Source organism: Macadamia integrifolia, chromosome 10 (assembly GCF_013358625.1).
Source record: "Macadamia integrifolia cultivar HAES 741 chromosome 10, SCU_Mint_v3, whole genome shotgun sequence".
In the NCBI taxonomy this organism is placed as follows: domain Eukaryota; kingdom Viridiplantae; phylum Streptophyta; class Magnoliopsida; order Proteales; family Proteaceae; genus Macadamia; species Macadamia integrifolia.
Genome location: NC_056566.1, coordinates 27617651 through 27637987, shown reverse-complemented (window position 1 = coordinate 27637987; position 20337 = coordinate 27617651). Strand labels below are relative to the sequence as shown.

Sequence of the window (20337 nt, the reverse complement as noted above, 5' to 3'; positions counted from 1 at the left end):
ACGCCCAAACGGAATTTGCCCAAGTGACAAAATAAAATAGACTCCAAGCCTTCTTCTCGCACGTTAAGTTTAAGCCCAAACAGAATTTGCCCAAGTGACAAAATAAAATAGCGAAAAAATCTAGGATTACCAAAAGGGGTGCATCAACCACCACCAATGTGCATGGACATATATGGTGGGGTAGGCCATTACAGAGAAAGTAAAATGATTGAATTTGAGGTTGAAATTTGAAAAATGGGCAATCCACACCTATATAAGATATCTAACACTCGAAATTACCACACCATCCTTCAACATGGCAAAAATTAAATGAACCACCAGCTAAGGTTCGGCCAATGAGCTGCCAAGCCACTTGACAAAAAAAAAGAAGTCAAATAGCTCAATATTAAATGTCATCATTCTCAAACAAGAGCCTACAACCATTACCAGTTGTCTGAACTGTTCTGTAACACTTCAATTTCCATCCCCTACCTCTAGTAGTTGCGTTCAATTTTTTGAAGTTAAGATGCATAATGAGTATACTTGTATTGTTTATGAAATTAAGTGTCTTACCTGTATTTTGCACAGAAGTAGAAACAGCCCATGCATTATAAGTGAATAAAAATATGAGGTTTTCTCCTTCCCTGGTGGCATTTAATAGGCATGGAGTCCTTTTATATGAATATTAGAGAAACAAAGCATGAGAAAATAGTGGGACGGAAAAAGGCGAGGGGGCTATCTGATCGTCAATCGACTTCCGAAAACAAATTTTGTTCAATAATCTGCATTCAGATAAGTCATAATGTCATTTTGTTAGAATTGACAATTGAAAATGTGTACGGACCAACATGGACATAAAATGCTTGGAGGGCACTTGGCAATTGAAGGATTTTAGCTGAAGTCTACCTGAAGATAAGTCAACTCTAGTCCCCGTTGCTACGAATTTATAAGCCTTTCCATTAACAGTTCAACGACAGCAGGAGCATCAACGGTGACAGCAATTTTCACAGTAGGTTTATTGGACCATTCAGTGTCTTCACCAAACCTGGTTTATTGTCCGAAAGTAGAGCTACTGAGTCAGCGAAAAATACAATAAAAAGACTTCCATAGAAATAACAAAAGCTTCTAAGACTATGTAAGCAACAGAAAATCATGATTGCAAGAAGAATCAGAAAAAAGCATGATTGCTGGAGGGGGTGGGAGGAAGAAATATTTTTCACCTGCATTTAAACGAAATTGGTCACAGAACTTAAGATGCAAATTCAAATTAATAGAATTCAGTAGTCAATTTTGTAGAACCAGAATTCGGTGTTGTACGGCTTGAAATTGGTCAGCAAACTCTTCACCACCTTCCTGTTCTTATGCAAATTACTCCATTAGGATTTTTATTCCAAAAGGAAAAAATGTTGTACCTCTTCTTTTTGTTATAAAAGATTGTGATGCCCCTCGTGATGCCGTTTGTTTGGACTCTAACAACACCTTCTGCAAATGTGAACAATGAAGGGTTGACAGCTGCAAGAACAGTAGTTGGATCATGAAGGTAGACACCTGCATCAAATCCAAAACATCCATTTGGAAATCAAATAGACATGGATACCAATACCTTTGGAATCCACATAGCCACTCAAACACTGACCTTTTATATCATATGCATCACGATGGTATGAGAAGTATACATCTAGGATCTTGCACAAATACTGTGCAAATTTCCCCTTGGACTCTGCAAGTTTGTCTCGATCAGCATCTGCAATATACAAGAAAAAAGTCATGATATTTATGAAAAATAAGAAGAATATAATGACTCATGGAACAAGCACAGAGATCCCTGGTTTTTGTCGGTCTTTAGTAGCTAACTCTAAATTCAGAACAGCGTAATGAATTTAAATGAACAAAGGGTCTAACCCCCAAAACCATGCCAATAGATGGCCCTGGTGCCCTACACATGTCCTATCACCAATCATGAAGAAGCCAAGAACTTAACCTCCTACATAAGAAGCTTTTCAAGACAGTTTATGTGCCAGGTTTGGATCTAATGCCAGAGAAGAGGCTGACGCAGTTATGCAAGTTCATCCACAATATGGTTTGCTTCACTGGCAGGTGCCTTGCATAGTCAGCCCCTTAGCACATTTTGATGTTCTCTTAGGGCAGTCATGGAAACAAGAGGCTGGCATTCTCTATGATGGTGCATGGAACACCATCAAGGTGAAACTAAAAGGGTGGATGTATCTGAGGTTGCTTCACATGTTGACAGATAACCTTAGATGGCGAAAGTTTTTCCCTCCTTTAACTTTGAACCAGTCCATTCTCCCCATTCATGGAGTTGCATTCCAACCATCTTCCCCAAGATCCACCTCAGCGTCGAGATTACTAGAAGGATATCTTTGGTATGCAAATTAACTCAAGGGAATTAAGTTCTTTTAAGAGCATGAAAGTTAATACAATAGCATTCTCATGGATGGATTGGTTTGACTCATTCTGGAAACACAGGCCAAGAAGAACCACTTCTAAGTCTGGATTTTGGTTAAGCAGAGAAAACTAGGGAATTTATATTTTATATGGAGTTAATTTTGTAATTTCAGTCTGATTAGCTATTTTAGGAAGGTAGAGTCCATTTAGGTTTGGATTTATTTTCTGTTTAGGTTACAATAGGGTTTGTTTTCAGTTTCCAAGTCTAAATTGATTTTGTTATCTGTTAGTATATAGATGTAAGTATGTAACCAATGCTCCATTGGAGATAGATTGAGTCAAATGGAAAGAAATTTTCTATCGATGCTGGTTCTTTTTCTGGAGACACTGATTTGGTCAAGTAATCTCATCTGCTCCTTGTTGCGTTTCTGTTTCATACTCGAATTACATCTGCGATCCCTCCTCTCTTCTTTCTTCTAGTTTTCTTCTTTTCTTCTTCTTTACTCTTCTTTCTTGCTTGCTTCTACATGGCAGTACCCCAGTGTCTGAAACCAGTTTCAGATTACTATTTTACTCATGACTTCTTTATTCATTCATATTTTGATCTGAAACTTGGTAGATAAGAGTTTTGTTTCCATTCTTCGACAGAAACTGTTTCTAATTTTCAGCTTTTATGCCTCTTAGTTGACTAAATATAGGTCTTTGACCTGCTTTACTGGTTTTCTCTGCAACTGACCATCGCACCATTCATAAACCCGTTAAAATAATAAGATCTTCCCAGTAAACCTAGGCGATGAGAATTACGAAATTGCCATTGCTACTCCATATTTGGATTTTATTCACTTTGGTGGGCCCATGGTGACCTAATTAGGGTGTTTTGAAACCCATATGAGTAGCCTTTGCCAATAAGGCACTCTCATAACCACTGCTTTGGAAGAGAAATGGATGAGGTTTATTTGGATGCAAAGCATGAGCCTAGTGAAGGAGGAGGCAGTGATAGTGATGAGGAATGACACCCTTGCTACATTCTTTGTCCTCTTTTGGCTACATACAAAATCTTTGAAGAGGATGACTAGTCCTGTAATAGTATTTTCCAAACCAAGGTGAAGCACAATGACTAATTGCGCACAATGGTGATTGGCAATCGGAGTTTTACCAATGTTTTTTTTCTGAAGATGTAGTTTGCAAACTTGGGCTGAAGAAATCCACATCCAAAATCCTACAAGATTTCTTGGGTGAATAACACCAATCTCATAAAATATGGGAGGTATTTACTTACATATTCTATTGGTGATTTAGTCGATGCAATGCAAGGTCGCATGCTACCTTTGAAGGGTTGTCACACTCTCCTTGGGAAATCGTGGCATTTCAACAAGAAGGGGCAGCGAGAATACCTATTCTTTCAAGGATTGATGGAAAGAGATGAAACTTCTTCATACCAAGGACAGCATGGTTTCTTCTTCAACAAGTCGAATCAGACGGCATCCATAGTCCGATCCTAACTCGATGATTTCAAGTTCTTTTTAGAGGGGGAGAATATGTAGTAGTCTTAGACTAGCTGAATCCACATGATAGACTTTTGAAGCCAAAGCCTAAGCATTTCAGCCCATTAGTCAATCCACAAGACCCAACGGGGTAAATTAGAGAGTATTTTGTTCATTGGTGGTGGATTGTGTAGGTGGTGGACGTAACTCACGTGAGTTGCAGTTGGTTTTGCTTGTGGTGGTGGGCTTTATGCCATTACATTGAACTGCTATTCATAGATACCTCTGGCTCGAGTTGTGGGTTACTTATCTAGCTTGCAATGCGGAGTTGTGTGTTGCGTATCTAGTTTTCAATGCGGAATTGTGTGTTCGAGTTGTTACTTTCATACTTAGCAGGGCTGTTAAGAATTTGTTATCTCATAAAAGTAGGTTGGGTGATGGATTGTTTTGGTGGTGGGTGTAATGCATGTAGGACGCTTTCGCTTGATGGATCTATATAGTACGTCAGGTAGACAGTCGGTACCTTATTATAGTCTATTGTTAAAAGCCGGTGGTTGATTTGTAGTGGTATGTTAGCTTGACAGCCGGCACTTATTATAATTAGCAATAACCCATCAATCTTTTTGTATGGACCCTCGCGCTCGTCCTTGCATGGAATCACCATGTAGTTGACCCCATTAAGTTCAATGTTATTGTTTGTTTTTGCGACATCAAGGAGACCTAAGGCTTTAGAGGGTTCTTAGATGCAAGGCGACAAGAAACGCAAGACGCCCAAGGCAATTGGACACCTAGAAGATGCCTTGACATAAATGATTTAGGGGTTCATTTGTAATGCATATAATTTGCTAGTTATCTTTAAGTTGTGGGGCCTAGATTTGGTCACATGATCAGTTTAGGTAATATTTTATACTTTTAAAGTCTTATTTTTTTCATTACTGTTAGAGAGTCCAAATCCAGTGGACATGTAGTGCCTTTTTTTAATTTACAGTTATATACCCCCTCCAAAAAAAAAAAAAAAAATCCATTGGTGAAAAGGAAATCAAATTGTCATGAAAATTGAGATTGTGATCTCTCTTTCCTCTCCCTCTCTCTCCCCATGATTATATTTCCCCCCTCTCTTTTTTTTATGATCTCTCTTCTTTGTTTCTCCACCTACGGCAACCTGATCGCTAGCAGAACCTTCTTCTTTTCTCCCTTTTATTTCCTCCATCAATTTCCTGGCTTCCCTTCCTCTTCTTTCTCTTTTGATCTCCTTTTCTGCAGTATTCCGAGGGTCCTCTCTTCCCAGATCAGATCTGCTGCAAGTTCTGAGGTGCTTTCCTGCCACTGGTTCATCAACAACAGGTTGGTATATTTAATGCTTTATTCTGTTGGCAGAAATCTTTAGTTTCAGATCTGTTTTTGTCAGTTCTTCAATTCAGTGTTCTGCTATAAATAGTTTAACAGATTTGTTTTTATTACATTGGTATATCAGATCAGCTTCTCTATTCATATGCATCATAATCTTTGTTCTAAATTACTATTTTATATCTGATCTTTCATAATTCTGTTAAGCCCTCTGCCTAACTGAGCCTATTCTACAGTTGGAATTCACAGACTCTTAACCAAGGATTAAAGTATCGGTATCGTTTGCCATATCGGCTGGCTAAAATTAAGATACATCTCAGAAGTATCGCTCAATATCTGAGATACACTAAGATATGCTAAAAATACTCACATAATGGATAAAGAAACACTTTTTTATACACTTTCACATAAAAATACAGTTAAAGAAAGCCATATATAACCTGTATTATGCATAAACACCAAAATGGAGATTACCGCAGTGAGAGACAAGTACATTCAATTGAAATTATTCAAGAGGATCGGGTGTTTCTTACATTTTTTCTATTGTCATTGTCATTGTCATTGCCATTGCCATTGCCATTGCCATTGCCATTGTGATGAGTTCCATGAAGAGATCCGTGCTTACCCAAATTATTTTTTTTCTAAAATAAACTTACTTATTTTTCTACAAAAAAGTAAGGGTTCTAGCAAAAATCTACCCAAAAAAGTGCTATTTTCTTCAAAAAATTGAGTTGAGGGCCTTGATGCATTGAATCTTTGCTTTACCATTGTTGAATCCAAGGTTTGTAGTTGTTTATGGGTGTAATATGGATTTCCAACCTTGATTTCCACTTTAGTTAGAGAGAAAAATGGTTGGCAGCAACTTTGGAACAAAATCCCCTTGAAAAAATCGTGTTTTGGTGAGACGTGATCCATCTTGGTCATTATGACTGTATCGGCATGTACCATACTATATCGGTATTTATCGGTCGATACATAGCGATACATACTAGTACCTACCGATACTCTATGGAAAAGTAAAAATCGCAGTGAAATGTACGTTTCGATATGTATCGGTTTGTATCGATGCAAATACAACAGGATTTAAAATTTTTCCATGTAACATATTGATAAGGGCCGATACCGATACATATCGGCCTATACAGTATGATACTTCCTTATACTTTGAACCTTGCTCTTAACTAACATTTTTGAAACCATACAATTTTATTTACCAGTCTAAGACCTACTTGTGCGCCATGGCAAAGTCTAAAATCATAGTTCAAATTTTTAAAAGGCTTAATCTTGTAAACCACAATAATTTGGATGTTGATGTGATCTATCTGATGACTGGATGCCTGCAGACATCTAAAATGAAGGTTAAATACCTGCAAACCTTTAGTAGAACAAACTGCCCTTGAGAAATGGTAGTGGGAGAACATTAACGCAAGTTTAAGTTGCGCTATTGCAACCTATTCGTTGTGGGTTCGAAACTTGGAAACATCCTCTCGTGCGAAGCAGGGGGTAAGGCTGCATACATTTCCCCCTCTTAGACCCTGCAGTTGCAGGAGAGCCTTGTGCACTTGGTTGCTCTTTATTGTCTTTTGGAAATGATAGAACAAAGACTTTATGCATTTGAAAATGTGCAATCCAAAGGCAGAAGACATTGCTAGAAATAAGTATCCAAGGATCAGATAAACAGCTCTTGGAAGATGGCACAAATGAGAATGAGATTCAACTGTGCCATATTCATGGTTCTAAGTTTCCCCAAAATTTTGGTCAAAACTCTGAAATTTCCCAATTTCGGTATGGCCCGAGAAGAAACCAAGGGTTAAAACCAAAATAATACTGATTTCAACTAGTTTCAATGACACTTCCAAAATTTTGCATGATTCGACCTAACTGGTCCAACCATGCTTATATAAGTGACATGTTTCGATGGAAACATACACTGTTTTCCATATTTTGACAGAATCTCTCAAGTTTCATGGATTTCAACCAAGATAGGGGGAATTTGGCCACAAAACATCTTTCTTTGCTCAAGTTTTTGCTATCTTCTACCATCTTGCATTATCAATCAAGATCAACCTAGACACTGATGACATACTAAGCAAAGGAGGTGACACAAGAATATGAAATTAAGGCCCATTGCGGGAATGAAATAGATGCTTTATGACTATTAAAAATGCAGCAGCAAAAATCTGCATCTATTTGCTATATTTGATATTATGGGAGGTCAGAATTTGGAAAAGATACCTGTCAAAACAACTTGATGGGTTACATTTATTCCCAGAGCCAAAACATCTGCACCACTTGTGAAAACAATATCAGCAGCTTCTGGATCGCCAAAAATCTGGTTACTCAATTAGAAAAAAAAAATGATTTAGAGAACATCATAGAAACCCTCAAAAAAAAAAAAATTTTTTTTTGGGGGGGGGGGGGTGGGGGGGTGTGGGGGAGGTATAAGCATATGTACTTCCAAGTTCAATAAGAGGCACTTGCACTTAGTTTACTTGTAACATGGGAGAAAAAGGGGGTAGGTCCCTGTTAGGGTAGTGGGAGGTTGGGGTAGGAAAGTTGGGGAATTGGGCCCCACATGTTGTAGAGTTTGGGCAGGAATAGTTAAATGAAGAAAAGTTGCATTTATTAATTTCTTGGAATTTCATTAGCTTTTCAAGGTGGGGTTGGAAAATGAAAAGTTGCAACTTCCACTCACCTTTTCCTCAAAATCCTATAGTACATGATGGGAATTTGAACAGCGTGGGGTGAGGGGGACAAAGGGGAGAAAAGGATCTTGTTGGACAATAAGCATTTCCCACCCCAAGCATCCAAACTCCCAATTTTTTAAAACTCCAAGAAAGTTGTCAGACTTCACTATTCTTTCTCACCCCATTAACTCCCTACCACCCAAACGGGGCCTCAGTGGGACTGGGAGCCAGAACATAGCTAGAACATAAATTCACTTACATTGGCCTCAGCTGCAGGATTAACATTCCCATTTACTGAGAATGCACCACCAAGAATGACAATCTGCCCAATCTTTTCTGAAAATCCAGGATCTAATTCAATAGCCTGTGCCAAAAAGGAATATCTAATAAAAATATGAACAGAATTATCATTAAAATCACATATTCATAGGCCCAGAATCTGACCAGGGCAATATTTGTAAGCGGGCCAAGAGCAACCACAGTGACATTTCCAGGGTATAGAGTTGCTTTCTCAACAAGGAATGCAGCAGCTGACTGTTCAATAGGCTTTCCATTAGGAGGAGGAAAGTTCTGGTTTCCTAGTCCATCCGTGCCATGGACAAAATCAGCAATGCGAAGCTTTGTACCTTTCTTTACACAATCAAAGAAATAATAAATATATGCACCTGCAGGAATAATCTCTTGTGCAGCTCAGCTTCTGTTATATGACTGTCAGTAGGTGGAAGCGAATGAATATGGGGTGGATGATATGTATGACATAGCAACTATGAGATTTCAGTTTCTGTATTATCAATGAAATCCGAAGTTTGAAGAAAATAACAATATGAGATCTATGAGATATAACTAATGCCCAATATTCTTTTTCTTCTGATGCACATGTAAGGACAACTAATTGAAAAAGAATAAACTTGATTCTTGCAGTCTGACAGCCCCAAATACTTCAAATCAGATTATCTATGGACTCCAAAGTGAATCTCATTTACAATATTTAAAATATTCTTTTGACAGAAATTCACAATATGACATTGCTATTCTTATACCTACTCCCACATCGGATATGCCCCATGATATTATATGTTTCACAGTGCAAAACAAAAGAAAGTTGGACACAAGATTGTGAATTTGAAAAGGATTCCCAAATGGAGCCAAAACACTCTTGGGCATGTTACTGTTTCACTAATGTAGCATCAATGAACTGATTGTGGCATTGACAAATCCTGTATGGTATCCAGAGAATATATCTGACTACTGGACCTCTTGCTGTGTGCTGTGAGAGCAAGAGAATATATATTTTTTTCTTTTTATTATTTTCAAATAAATTTTTAATAAGAAAAAGACCAACTCCAGTTATAGTCATACATTTCTACTAATGGTCTCTAATAAAGAATTTAGTAGACCAGCCAAATGATGAAATTTATTTGTCCAATCCCACAGCGCCCATTCAAGAATCTTTATGAAAAAAACGTGAAAAAAAGATCATTTATGTGTTCAGTTTGTCCTTCATAACTGAGCATGTTCCTTGGCAATTGTCTACACCACAGTTTTTTTCTGGGGGACTGGATGGTGGCTCAAGGGTATGGTGCCAAAAGTTATTTCTGCCAATTGGCAGTTTGTTTCATGCTCAAATCAAGTGTCCATGTTGTTCACATCATCTTTTATGTTCAATTATGCCGCACATCAATATAATGCTTTGAAATTTGAAAATTATTTGACAAGTCAATTCTACATTTCTACTCAAGAACTTGGAACTTAAAGAAACAAGGGTAAAAACACTATACATGGTGAAACATATGATTGTGATGGACCACTGAATTTGACCTGTTACCTATCCAGAGGATTCCCCATTTAGCCAACAGTTCTTACAACAACGAAGTAATTCCTCCACTAGGCAAACATAACCATCAGAAAAAAGTAGGCTAGAACCAGGCCAAACTTGTCCTATGGTTCTGCTAATGAATCTGGTTTAGACCATGCGTGGGCCCTGGTTTAGCTTCTACAAGACTGTGTGGTGCCTTTTGAGAATACTATGTGTTGAGATGTTGGAGTATCTTGTTCAAATATTCTTTAGTGAGGCTGTTTACTTCAGTTTCTATTTTTAAAGTTGCTCTTAGTTGCTAAGTTTATAACTACTTAGTAGTTAAAATTTTTTGTTTCTTCCCTTTTTGTGCTTTAACAACTAGATCTTCTTTCTTAGTGAAGTTGATTGCTACTGTGGTGACGCAGAAGCCCATGATGGTGAAGCTAAAGATTTATTGGTGACGAATCCAATGGCAGGCCAGTGGTGGTGAAGCCCTGGTCATATCCCCTTTCCCTTCCTCTTCTCCTCTTCTATTATTCCTTCTATTTCCTGCAAACATATGGCTCGCACTGGGATTTTCTTCTGCAACTTGGGCTGCTATTTGAAGATAGAAAGTAGTCTTGAACACATCAAATACTACTCCTCAAGATATGATTAGCTACTTCTGTCCTTTTTTTCCCAAAGTACAGCAACCTATGGCTCAGTTTCTCTTATTCTGACTTCAGTTTATGCCTGTTGTAGCATTCGATTCAACCATCGGGTTTGGAACCTCCTATGAGACAATTTGGCTTTCAAGCCAGGGAGTGCAGAAGAAGGTCAACTGTCAATGCTGTCTCGGATAGGCCAAAGGTCGCACTACTACCACTACTACCCCTACCAGACGACCCTTTGGTACTGCTATGGCTACCGACAACAAAGGGAAGGCAGCTATGGATAGTAGCTCCAACACTAAATGCATTAGTTGTCAGGAGTACGGGCATGTAGCAAAGTTTTTCCTTATTCCACAGAAGTTAAATGCAGGTTTCAAATACCACTGAGAAGTATGATGTAACAGAAGGAACCAAGACAACCACTTGAGGACATTCAAGGTGTCAACTTTATTTGTCTTGACACTACCATGGACACTGAGGAAGAGAGATACATTGAAGAGGTCAAGGGGCATGGCACTACTGCAGAGGTTGAGGTGGAGGTACAATTCCAGAAAACTCCACAGAAGCACCTTCCACAGCTGAGATTGATCCTGAGATGGAGCACATCGATATCATGATTCCTACCGAGTTCTTCAAGGAGAGAGGGCCATCCCTCGTGGATTTCATTCCTAGCTATCATGAGTGGCCAGAATACTGTTTTGTGCTAAAGATGGATGCCCACCACATGCAATTCCTCCCTTGGCTTACTAAAACTCAAGGTCATGTTTCTTCAACCTGGAGAGAGCTGATGCAGTTCATTCCAAGAAGAAGAAAGCAGGGCAGAACCATAACTAACTTGTCCTATGGTTCTGGTTCTGGTTTAGACCATGCATGGACCTTGGTTTGGTTTCTAGAGGATTGTGTGGGGCCTATGAGAACACTATGTTTGGATATGTTGGAACATCTTGCCGGAATATTCTTCAGACAGGAAAGTTTAGTTTAGTTTCTATCTTTGAAGTTGTTCTTGGCTGAACTTCGTAACTACTTAGTAGTTACCATGTTTTGTTTCTGTTGTGTTTTAGCAACTAGATCTTCTTTCTAGAAAGTTACCTTTCTTTTTTCAAGAGTACTATTTTATAACTACTTAGTAGTTACATGTTTTGATTCTTTTGTGTTTAAACAACTACATCTTGTTTCTAGAAAGTTACCTTTTTTTTTTTCTCCAAGAGTTGCTATTTTATAAGCTACTTAGTAGCCAATACTTGCAACTCTTGTAACACAGCCTCTAATGTTATAAATACTAACAAGGGGAATACAGACCTACAATTTCAGTTATTCAGCTTTGTGTATTCTTCTTAGTGAAGTTGATTGCTACTGTGGTTATGCACAAGCCCCTTGGTGGTGAAGATAAGGACTTATTGGTGGTGAATCCAATGGCAAACCAGTGGTGGTGAAGCCCTGGTAATATCTCTTTTCCTTTCATTTTTCTCCTCATCTATTATTCCCTTCTTTTTCTTTCCAATTTAGAGTTTGCACGGGAATTTTCTTTTGCATCTTGGGCTTCTGTTTGAAGATAGAAAGTGGTCTTGAATTATACTACTCCCCAAGAGTTGATAAACCACTGCTGTCATTTTTGACCAAGTGCAGCAACCAGCAGCTTTTCTTTCAGTTCTGACTTCAGGTTATGCCTGCTAAAACTGCAGATTCAACCATCTGGTTGAGCCCAAAGTTTGTAAGTTTACTCTCTTCTACCTAATGTAGAACTAGAATCACAAGTGATCCTAATTCCAGGCAGGATCTGAAAAATCTGACTGAATAGGGAGAAATATGAGATCTCACAAACCGTAGCTCAGATGGAGCTGAAACTTGGAGTAGATGAAGGTCTTAGATGGGTCAACCAGGCCTCAAAACATAATCCAATTCAGATGGTTGAATTGAGAGTTATGCTGTTGACAAGAATTAGGAAACTTTTGGCAACTTTCGATATCTTGAAATTTCAGCCTCCGATGAACCTCAAATTTGGAGCAAAGGCCCCTTGTGTGATGCCCAAATATCCTTCAAAAGATGAGCCTCAACTGATGGCTAGTTGGAAAGTTATGCTTGAATAATGAAAAAGAAAACTCTGTGGAAGTTCTCTAGTACAACAGCTACAAGCCTTCAACTGGTCTTTTGATGGAACTTCTGAACTTCAACAAGCTTGTAATGATGACTCAAACACTCTCTCACAGAAAAAAAATAAAAGGAAAAGAAATAAAATCAATGGAGGGTGGAGAAGGGTAGAGAAGAATTAGTGAATGAGCACCTCACCCCTCTGGTTTAGGCATCTCACCTCTCTGGTTTAGGCATCTCACACAACTGCATCCCACAGGCCAAAACACAACAGCATAAGCCATCTTTTTTTGTTTAACCCAAATCTTCATTAACTTCTCAATTGATTACAGCGGCTCCTTATAAAGGAGTGAATTCAGCTTACAATTAGAAAGTAATTAAAATAGGAAACTAACATGAGAATGGAAACTAACATAGAATTTCCTAACAACGAACTACTTGTTAACTAAGTAAATATAAAATAGAAACTCCTATTAATCTAGTATCTCCTAGCAAATAATACTAACTTGCTAACCAAGAAAAACCAAAAAATGATACAAACCTTGTTGAAATTGATAGGCAAATCTTGAACTATCCTGGAATTCTTCCTTCCAAATCAGATGAGACAGTTGGCATACTTCTAGAAGATCCTTTTGAAGACCAAAACTTGCTGAGAACAATACTGTTCATGTGAATAGTAACACCAGTTATGGAAGCTGGTGGACAGGCTGGATCGATGGCTGCTTGGGCTCTTCTAGAAGACCAATTAGGGAAGTAACATATGCACTATTCAAGGGGCTGCTATGCTGGTTCAACGGCTGCAGGAGTGGACCAGCATAGGTGCAAAATTGGAGCCAACAAGGCTGGCTCGATGGGACAAAACCAGGTCCAGACTTGGGACAAAACTGAACCATATGTTAGTCAGTTCAAGTCCTTTCGACAGCCCTACCTACATCAATTTTCGCCCCTTCAAATTTTGTAGAGGATAAGGAGGATTCCCACGTGGTGCACGTCCATCATCAAGCCGTATAAAAATTCAAGTAAATCCTTGATCATTCGGATGTGGTAGTCGCATAAGCACGGTTGATGCTCTTCAAGGTACTTCAAGGGGATGATGAACTCCATGTGTTAAACTTCAATGTCTACAGATGTGTCCATGGGGTCGTCTTCTAGCACATCCTCTATGTGCTCTTTTTCAAGTTTAGGCTCTTCAAGTCCCTCGTCCTTGTCGTTCATAGTCTCTTCAAGGACATTGTCAACCATTACTTCAATCTCGTTTCCTTTAGGATCTTCCTCTTGGCTGTTCAAAAGGATCGCCATAGTTGTTGTAGTACTATCTCCTTGGTTTCGATCTCTTTGTCCACCAATGTGACTGTTGATTTTGATTTCATCCACATGAATTCCACTAATAGGAACATCAATGACTTACTCTCTCTCGACAGTGGGAATCTTGTCACCTGTGGGTGGCTTTTGAAAATCAGTAGATGGCTTCAGAGGGGACTCTGGAGGAGGGAAGTACATTCTTCGTTCATGTTTAGATAGGTACATGCCCGTCAACTCGAACTGCATCACGTCCCAAGTTCTAGGCTCATGTCCTTGAGCTTGAAGTTGTCTTTCACGGATATTCCATGCTTCGTGAACAGTAATATTAATCTAGGAACAAGCAAATCGAAGTTGTTGTGCTTCTGTCAAGATGTAGTAGTCGAAGTAGTCGTTCAAAGCATCGATCCAATCAAAGAACTTGTATGCAATTATCTCGCCACTAAATAACCAACCTTCGGCTCCATCTTAACCTAGCTCTCATAGCAATTAATGTAGAACTAGAATCACAAGTGATCCTAATCCCAGGCATGATCTAAAAAATCTAACTGAATAGGGAGAAATACGAGATCTCATAAACCGTAAATGGAGCTGAAACTTGGAGTAGATGAAGGTCCTAGATAGGTCAACAAGCCCTCAAAATATGAGCTAATTCCGATGGTTGAATTAAGAGTTATGCTGTTGACATGAATTAGGAAACTTTTAACAATTCAGTATTGAAATTTCAGCCTTTGATGAACCTTAAATTTAGAGGGAAGGTCCCTCGTGTGATGCACAAATATCCTTCAAAAGATGAGCCTCAAATGATAGCTAGTTGGGATGTTATGCTTGAAGAATAAAAACGGAAACTTTATGGAAATTCCGCAGCACAGCAGCTACGGGCCTTCAACTGGTCTTTTGATGGAACTTCTGAACTTCAACAAGCTTGTAATGATCACCCAAGCACTCTCTCACAGAAAACAAATAAAAGGAAAAGTAAGAAACAAAGAAAATCAATGGATGGTTGAGAGCGGTGGAGAAGAATTAACGAATGGGTATCTCACCCAACTGTATTCCACAGCACAATAGTATAAGCCATCTTTTTCTGTTTAACTCAAATCTTCATTATCTTCTGAAATTGATTACTGCATCTCCTTATAAAGGAGTGAATTCAGCTTACAATTAGAAAGTAATTAAAATAGGAACCTAACATAGACTTTCCTAACAATGAACTACTTGTTAACCAAGTAAATACAAAAATAGAAACTCCTATTAATCTAATACCTCCTAACATCTAACACTAACTAGCTAACCAAGAAAAACCAAAAAAGGAAACAAATCTTGCTGAAATTGACAGGCAGATCTTAAACTATCTTGGACTTCTTCCTTCCAAATCAGATAGGACAGTTGGCATACTTCTAGAAGATCCTTTTGAAGACCAAAACTTGCTAAGAAAAATACTGTTCATGTGAATAGTAACACCAATGATGTAAGCTGCTGGATAGGCTGGATCAATGGCTGCTTGGGCTGGCTTTTTGAGCTCTTCTAGAAGACCAATCAGGGAAGTAAAATATGCACTATTCAAGGGGCTGCCATGCCGGTTCGATGGCTGCAGGAGTGGACCATCATAGGTGCAAAATTGGAGCAAACAAGGCTGGCTCGATGGGACTAAACTAGGTCTAGACTTGGGACAAAACATTGGTCAGTTCGAGTCCTCCTTTTGACAGCCCTACCGACATCACTACCCTACTTCCTACCAGCCAGACTTTGAATCCCATTAGTGTTGCTGATCTGAGGCCATCTTTATCTTACTATTTTGGTGTTCATCTAAGTTTCTATTTTCTGTACACCCCTATTACTACTGATCCAAATGTTGGATGTGCTTTGGATTTTATGTATACTTTCGGCAAGAAACTAGCTGCCTTTGTTGGTTTAAGCCGTCCTAACTTCTAGTCTTCTGTTTTACTGTTATTCTTTCCTGTAGGTTAGTTCCCTAAATCTGTCCTAACAGGTTAGTGGAACGATCAATATCCATGTTTAAGTTACACAGTTCTGACCGTTGGAGCAATTAGATTCAAGCTATTCTTGGACTAACAACGTCCATAGGCATCAAAGAATAAACATCGAGATAGATTTTTGAAGTTTCTCTTCAGAGGCATTAACTGAATGTGGACTCTTCTACCTCTCCAATATAACACCTGACCTCAACAAATCACTAATCAGATGCCAATGTCAGCAATAGCCACCATCATTCTTAGCAGCTACAATCCAAGGTAAGAGTCCATTATGTTGCTGCCCTAAAGAGCTACTAGCCTCATCCCAGACCATCCAATTGAGCAATCCTCATTTTCTTCAATTGGATAGTCATTCATATTGTTAGAAGTCTCTTCTCTTTACACATATCAATGGTGTTAGAGTAACCAAAATTTTCTGGGTCCTTGGAATAGTGTGAATTCTTATTTAAACTGTCAACCGCCAGGCCAAAATAACCGCGCATATTATGTTTCACTTTCTGTATGAATTCCATGTTTGTGTAGGCCTGTTCCTGTTGGGAGGGACTATTCTCTATTAAAATTTCAACATATTGATGTTACCTTGTGTAGCATTTGGGCATTCGAAAAATCGAAGGGAGATTAGGATTACCTGATAATCCACAAGCATAAATTCTCCTAAGGATTTCGGCACTTGATCCAATGCAGACACCACAGGAACTTGAAGAACACTTCCAACAAACAACTATTGTGTAGAAACAACAGCAAGACTCTCTGCACAAAACCCTAGGGTTCAAAACCTTCAAGAACATGAGAGAGAGAGAGAGAGAGAGAGAGAGAGAGAGAGAGAGAGAGAGAGAGAGAGAGAGAAGGGAGAAATTTCCTACTATGGAATTGCTGCATCTTTTCTCCCTAGCTGCTATTTTATAGTAGATGTTATCTTAGTTGCCCTGTTTTTTCTGAAATTGGCAAGTGGTTGGATCATGTTGGGTGATCCTACCTAGATCGCTTTATCTTAAAGACTTGTATTTAAAAGGGATGATAAAAGACTCCTATTCTAACCCTAAAACTGAAACTGATATCTATCTCCTACGTTGAACAAAAGATATAAAAATAAAGAACACAAAATAAAAGACTTAAAAATAAACTAAACTACTTCCAATCCTTGTTAGACCAAAAGCCCGGATTAGACTGGATCTTTCTGGCTATAGATTTCCAAAGCCAGTCGTGCTAGTCCAACCAGTCAGGTGCTATTACATCAATCACATAATGGACCTACGGACATGAATTTCATTATTGTCTCCATCTTAATCCATTGGATCATCATATAAAAAGATCTAGACTATTCATTGAACATAAAAAAAAAATTCTAAAATCTTTAGAAAATAGTTATTAATGGGTTCAACTTGTTATCACCAAAGTGGTGAGTTGAGAAGTAACATTCTTTTGATTGCCCATTGTCTTATTTGCTAAATTTGCTTCAAAGCAAGGGGAAAAGGGTTTTCAGATAAGTTGAAAGTGAGTTATCATTATGAGTCATCATCGTCTTATGTGAAATGATAGAATTTACCCTCATTGAAAAAAAAAAGTGTTTTATCATAAAAGGGAAAAAAAGTAAGGTTAAAACTTATTTTTCACCAACTTGGTTACAAAAATATTTTCCCATTATTATTAATAAATAATAATAGTCTTAAATCATTTTGCAAGCTATTTACAAAGCTTGCACGGGGAAAACATCAAACACCTAGGGTATTGATGTATAGCCCAAATGAACTGTTAGTACACCAAAGTCTACAATGTTTGATTGCAATGATAAGGACCTCCCAGGTCTAAGGACCAATCATAAACTAATAAAAGATAATCTTGTTCTTAAATAATTGAAAATAATCCATTCAAGACTCTGAAGTGATCCTGTCCAATGTACACAAATACATACATCCACACTCATGTCCAGAATAACATTCCTAATAATACACAATGTGACAACCATATGAACAGAGTGACCAATTTTGTACCTAGTCGCAAACGAGTTAAGGTATAAACCTTAGACAAACAATCTCCCAATGACATTAACACAAATTAACAACATTAAAATTAATTAAATTTCGATTTGATGGACATATAAATCCAACAATTCCGAAAATCAATCGCTTAGTCGGGACGACAATTCCTCTAATTCTTTTTATAACATACACGGGCGCTTGGTTTGATAATGGGAAAGGAAACCAACTTTTATCAACATGAGTTTGGATATAGAGCTTTGATAATGAATTCCCTTTGGTTTCAGCTATTTTCTATACACTTACATATAATTTCTACCCAAAAAGAGAATTGCATACTGTTTATGCTTTATGTAATAGTTATATCAATCAATAATGCATGACAAAATCAGCTCTACAAATCAGTCATCATGTTAGCTTCGATAATGAAAACCAATCCAATACGTAGTTGTTAATAAGGAATGGCAATTGAAATATAACAACGCAAAAACACATGTTTCAATTAGTTCTTTTGGAGCTGGATCCCCACCCCCTTACATGGTCATCATCATCATCATCATCATCATCATCAAAACTAGCACAGCAAACCGGTCATGACTAGCCAGATTTGTGAACAAAGTCATCAACTTCCTTCACTAAGGAACATTATTTATTATTGAATTTCAATAGAAAGAACTTAAAAAAATTCGCAGTTTCTTTCTAATTTTTAATTAAAAATTTATTTCTTCTCACAAAGTGAATGGAAATTCATGGAAGGAAATGACTGTAGAAAAATAAAATTAAAAAACATACAGTGATTGTTACATGAGACCCCTCTGCCACTGGAATATCAGTCCTCCCAGCGAACTCCAACTAAACCAGAATGAAAAATATTAGAAAATAGATAACTAATTATTCAAAACTGCCGCAGCAATTCAAACAAAAATACGGATAGTGGCGGATGAACTAACTAACCAGATGTAAAGTATTCCTTGTGGCCAGTGTCGTATAAACGTTACCATATATTGTCGTTATCCCAATCACATCCACTTCCGGCGATTGCAGCGCCAAAAATATAGCCATGGCATCATCTGCATGCATCAGTCGAAATCACAAAGGATCAGAAAAGAGATAAGAGGAAAAATTGAATAAAAAAGGATCTGAAGAGAGCTTCCGCCATATGATTTGCAGAAATTTGCAAGAAATTATAGACCTTGAACCTCTAGGTCTATATGAAATTCATAGACATTCAAGAATTTGAAAGAGAAGCTAATTGTTTATGAAATTAATCATATAGGATTGAGAGAGAGCTTACCAATACCAGGGTCTGTATCGATGATGATCCTCTTCAACTCTCCGGTGGCCATTGAGTCGATTCAAAAGTGAAAATCAGAATAAAAGTAAATTAAAACAGAGAGCTCTGCAACTTGAGTTTGTGATTGAGTCTGCCACCCTGCCCATGAGATTTTAACACTAATTAATTATTAATGGAAATGGTTATTGCGACATAAGGCGCAAGTTAGTATATTAATTCAACTTCCATTTTTTTTTGACACCTGGCACTACAAAGAGAATGGATATTTTTGTTTGTGGTACAATGGGTGTAACTTTTGCAGTATCCGAATGTTTCAATCAAAAATTCATAATTTGATGTATCAATTCAAAAAATTCATATTATACGTATATTTTATAGGTACTCCTATTAAATGTGTATTATACATTTTATTCTTATTAATATGTTTAATTTGAGAAAAAAAAAAAAAACTCAACCCCAAAAGTCAAAATGACACTTCCCCTTTTCATAGATTTCTCGATTTTGAGAAAAAAATGTGGATGACACGCATTTCCTTTTTTTATTTTATTAATTCCGACCCCTCTTTCCATATTGTCTCTCTCTTTCTCCTTTATTACTTTATACCATTTGTTTAACTTCATTTCAAGTTTATCCTAAATCTATTAATCAATAATCTTATATGTCCACCCTTAATTTCCTATCCATTAACCTATCAAGTCTACTTAATTATAATTTTGTCACTCAATTTAAAATCTTACCTTAATTACAAATCTACCATTGGTTATACGATTGAATTATTGAATATCTGAATGGACCTGTACGTGATCTGATTCTGATTTTAAAATACGAATCTGCATCAGTAGGGGTTGTTGTGGATTTTCTTGTTTGATAAGATAATATCAATGATAAAATTTTAATTTTTAAATGATTATCCACATGCTATTATTATTATTATTATTATTATTATTATTATTATTATTATTATTATTTTGACAAATATATGTTATTATTTACTATGATAGAAAGTGGTTGATGGATCACTTATCAACATTGGCTATGATAGACATGGTTAAAATTAATTAATATTAGATTTAAAAAAAAAAAATTTTGAGAAATGATCCTCAATTGGAAAGTTAGATTGGATTTAGGTGTTCATGAAGGTATGAAATATTAGAATTTAGTTGTAAACAACCAGTTTTAGTTCATTTTTAATATCAAAATAAACCCCTATTTTTGTTCCCGAATTTTTACATACAATCATATTAAACACGTACCATATCATTGCCGTGCACATTTTATTGCACCGAATTTTTGAAACGTATTATTTTCGTATGGCTCGTTTGATTGCCGTACGTA

General features: G+C 37.4%; 1 protein-coding gene across 1 annotated transcript; it reads right to left on the bottom strand.

The window, feature by feature from the left end:
* Nucleotides 1-366: 366 nt before the first annotated feature.
* LOC122091032 (probable uridine nucleosidase 2) lies at nt 367-19160 on the bottom strand. Its single transcript, XM_042660841.1, has 10 exons — nt 19003-19160; nt 18663-18778; nt 18501-18560; nt 8348-8533; nt 8163-8267; nt 7452-7548; nt 1616-1723; nt 1392-1527; nt 886-1024; nt 367-761 (listed from the first exon to the last, which is right to left on the bottom strand). The coding sequence occupies exons 1-9, from the start codon at nt 19052-19054 to the stop codon at nt 916-918; spliced, it is 969 nt and encodes a 322-aa protein (XP_042516775.1). The 5' UTR covers nt 19055-19160; the 3' UTR covers nt 367-761; nt 886-915.
* Between the last annotated feature and the right edge of the window lie 1177 nt (nt 19161-20337).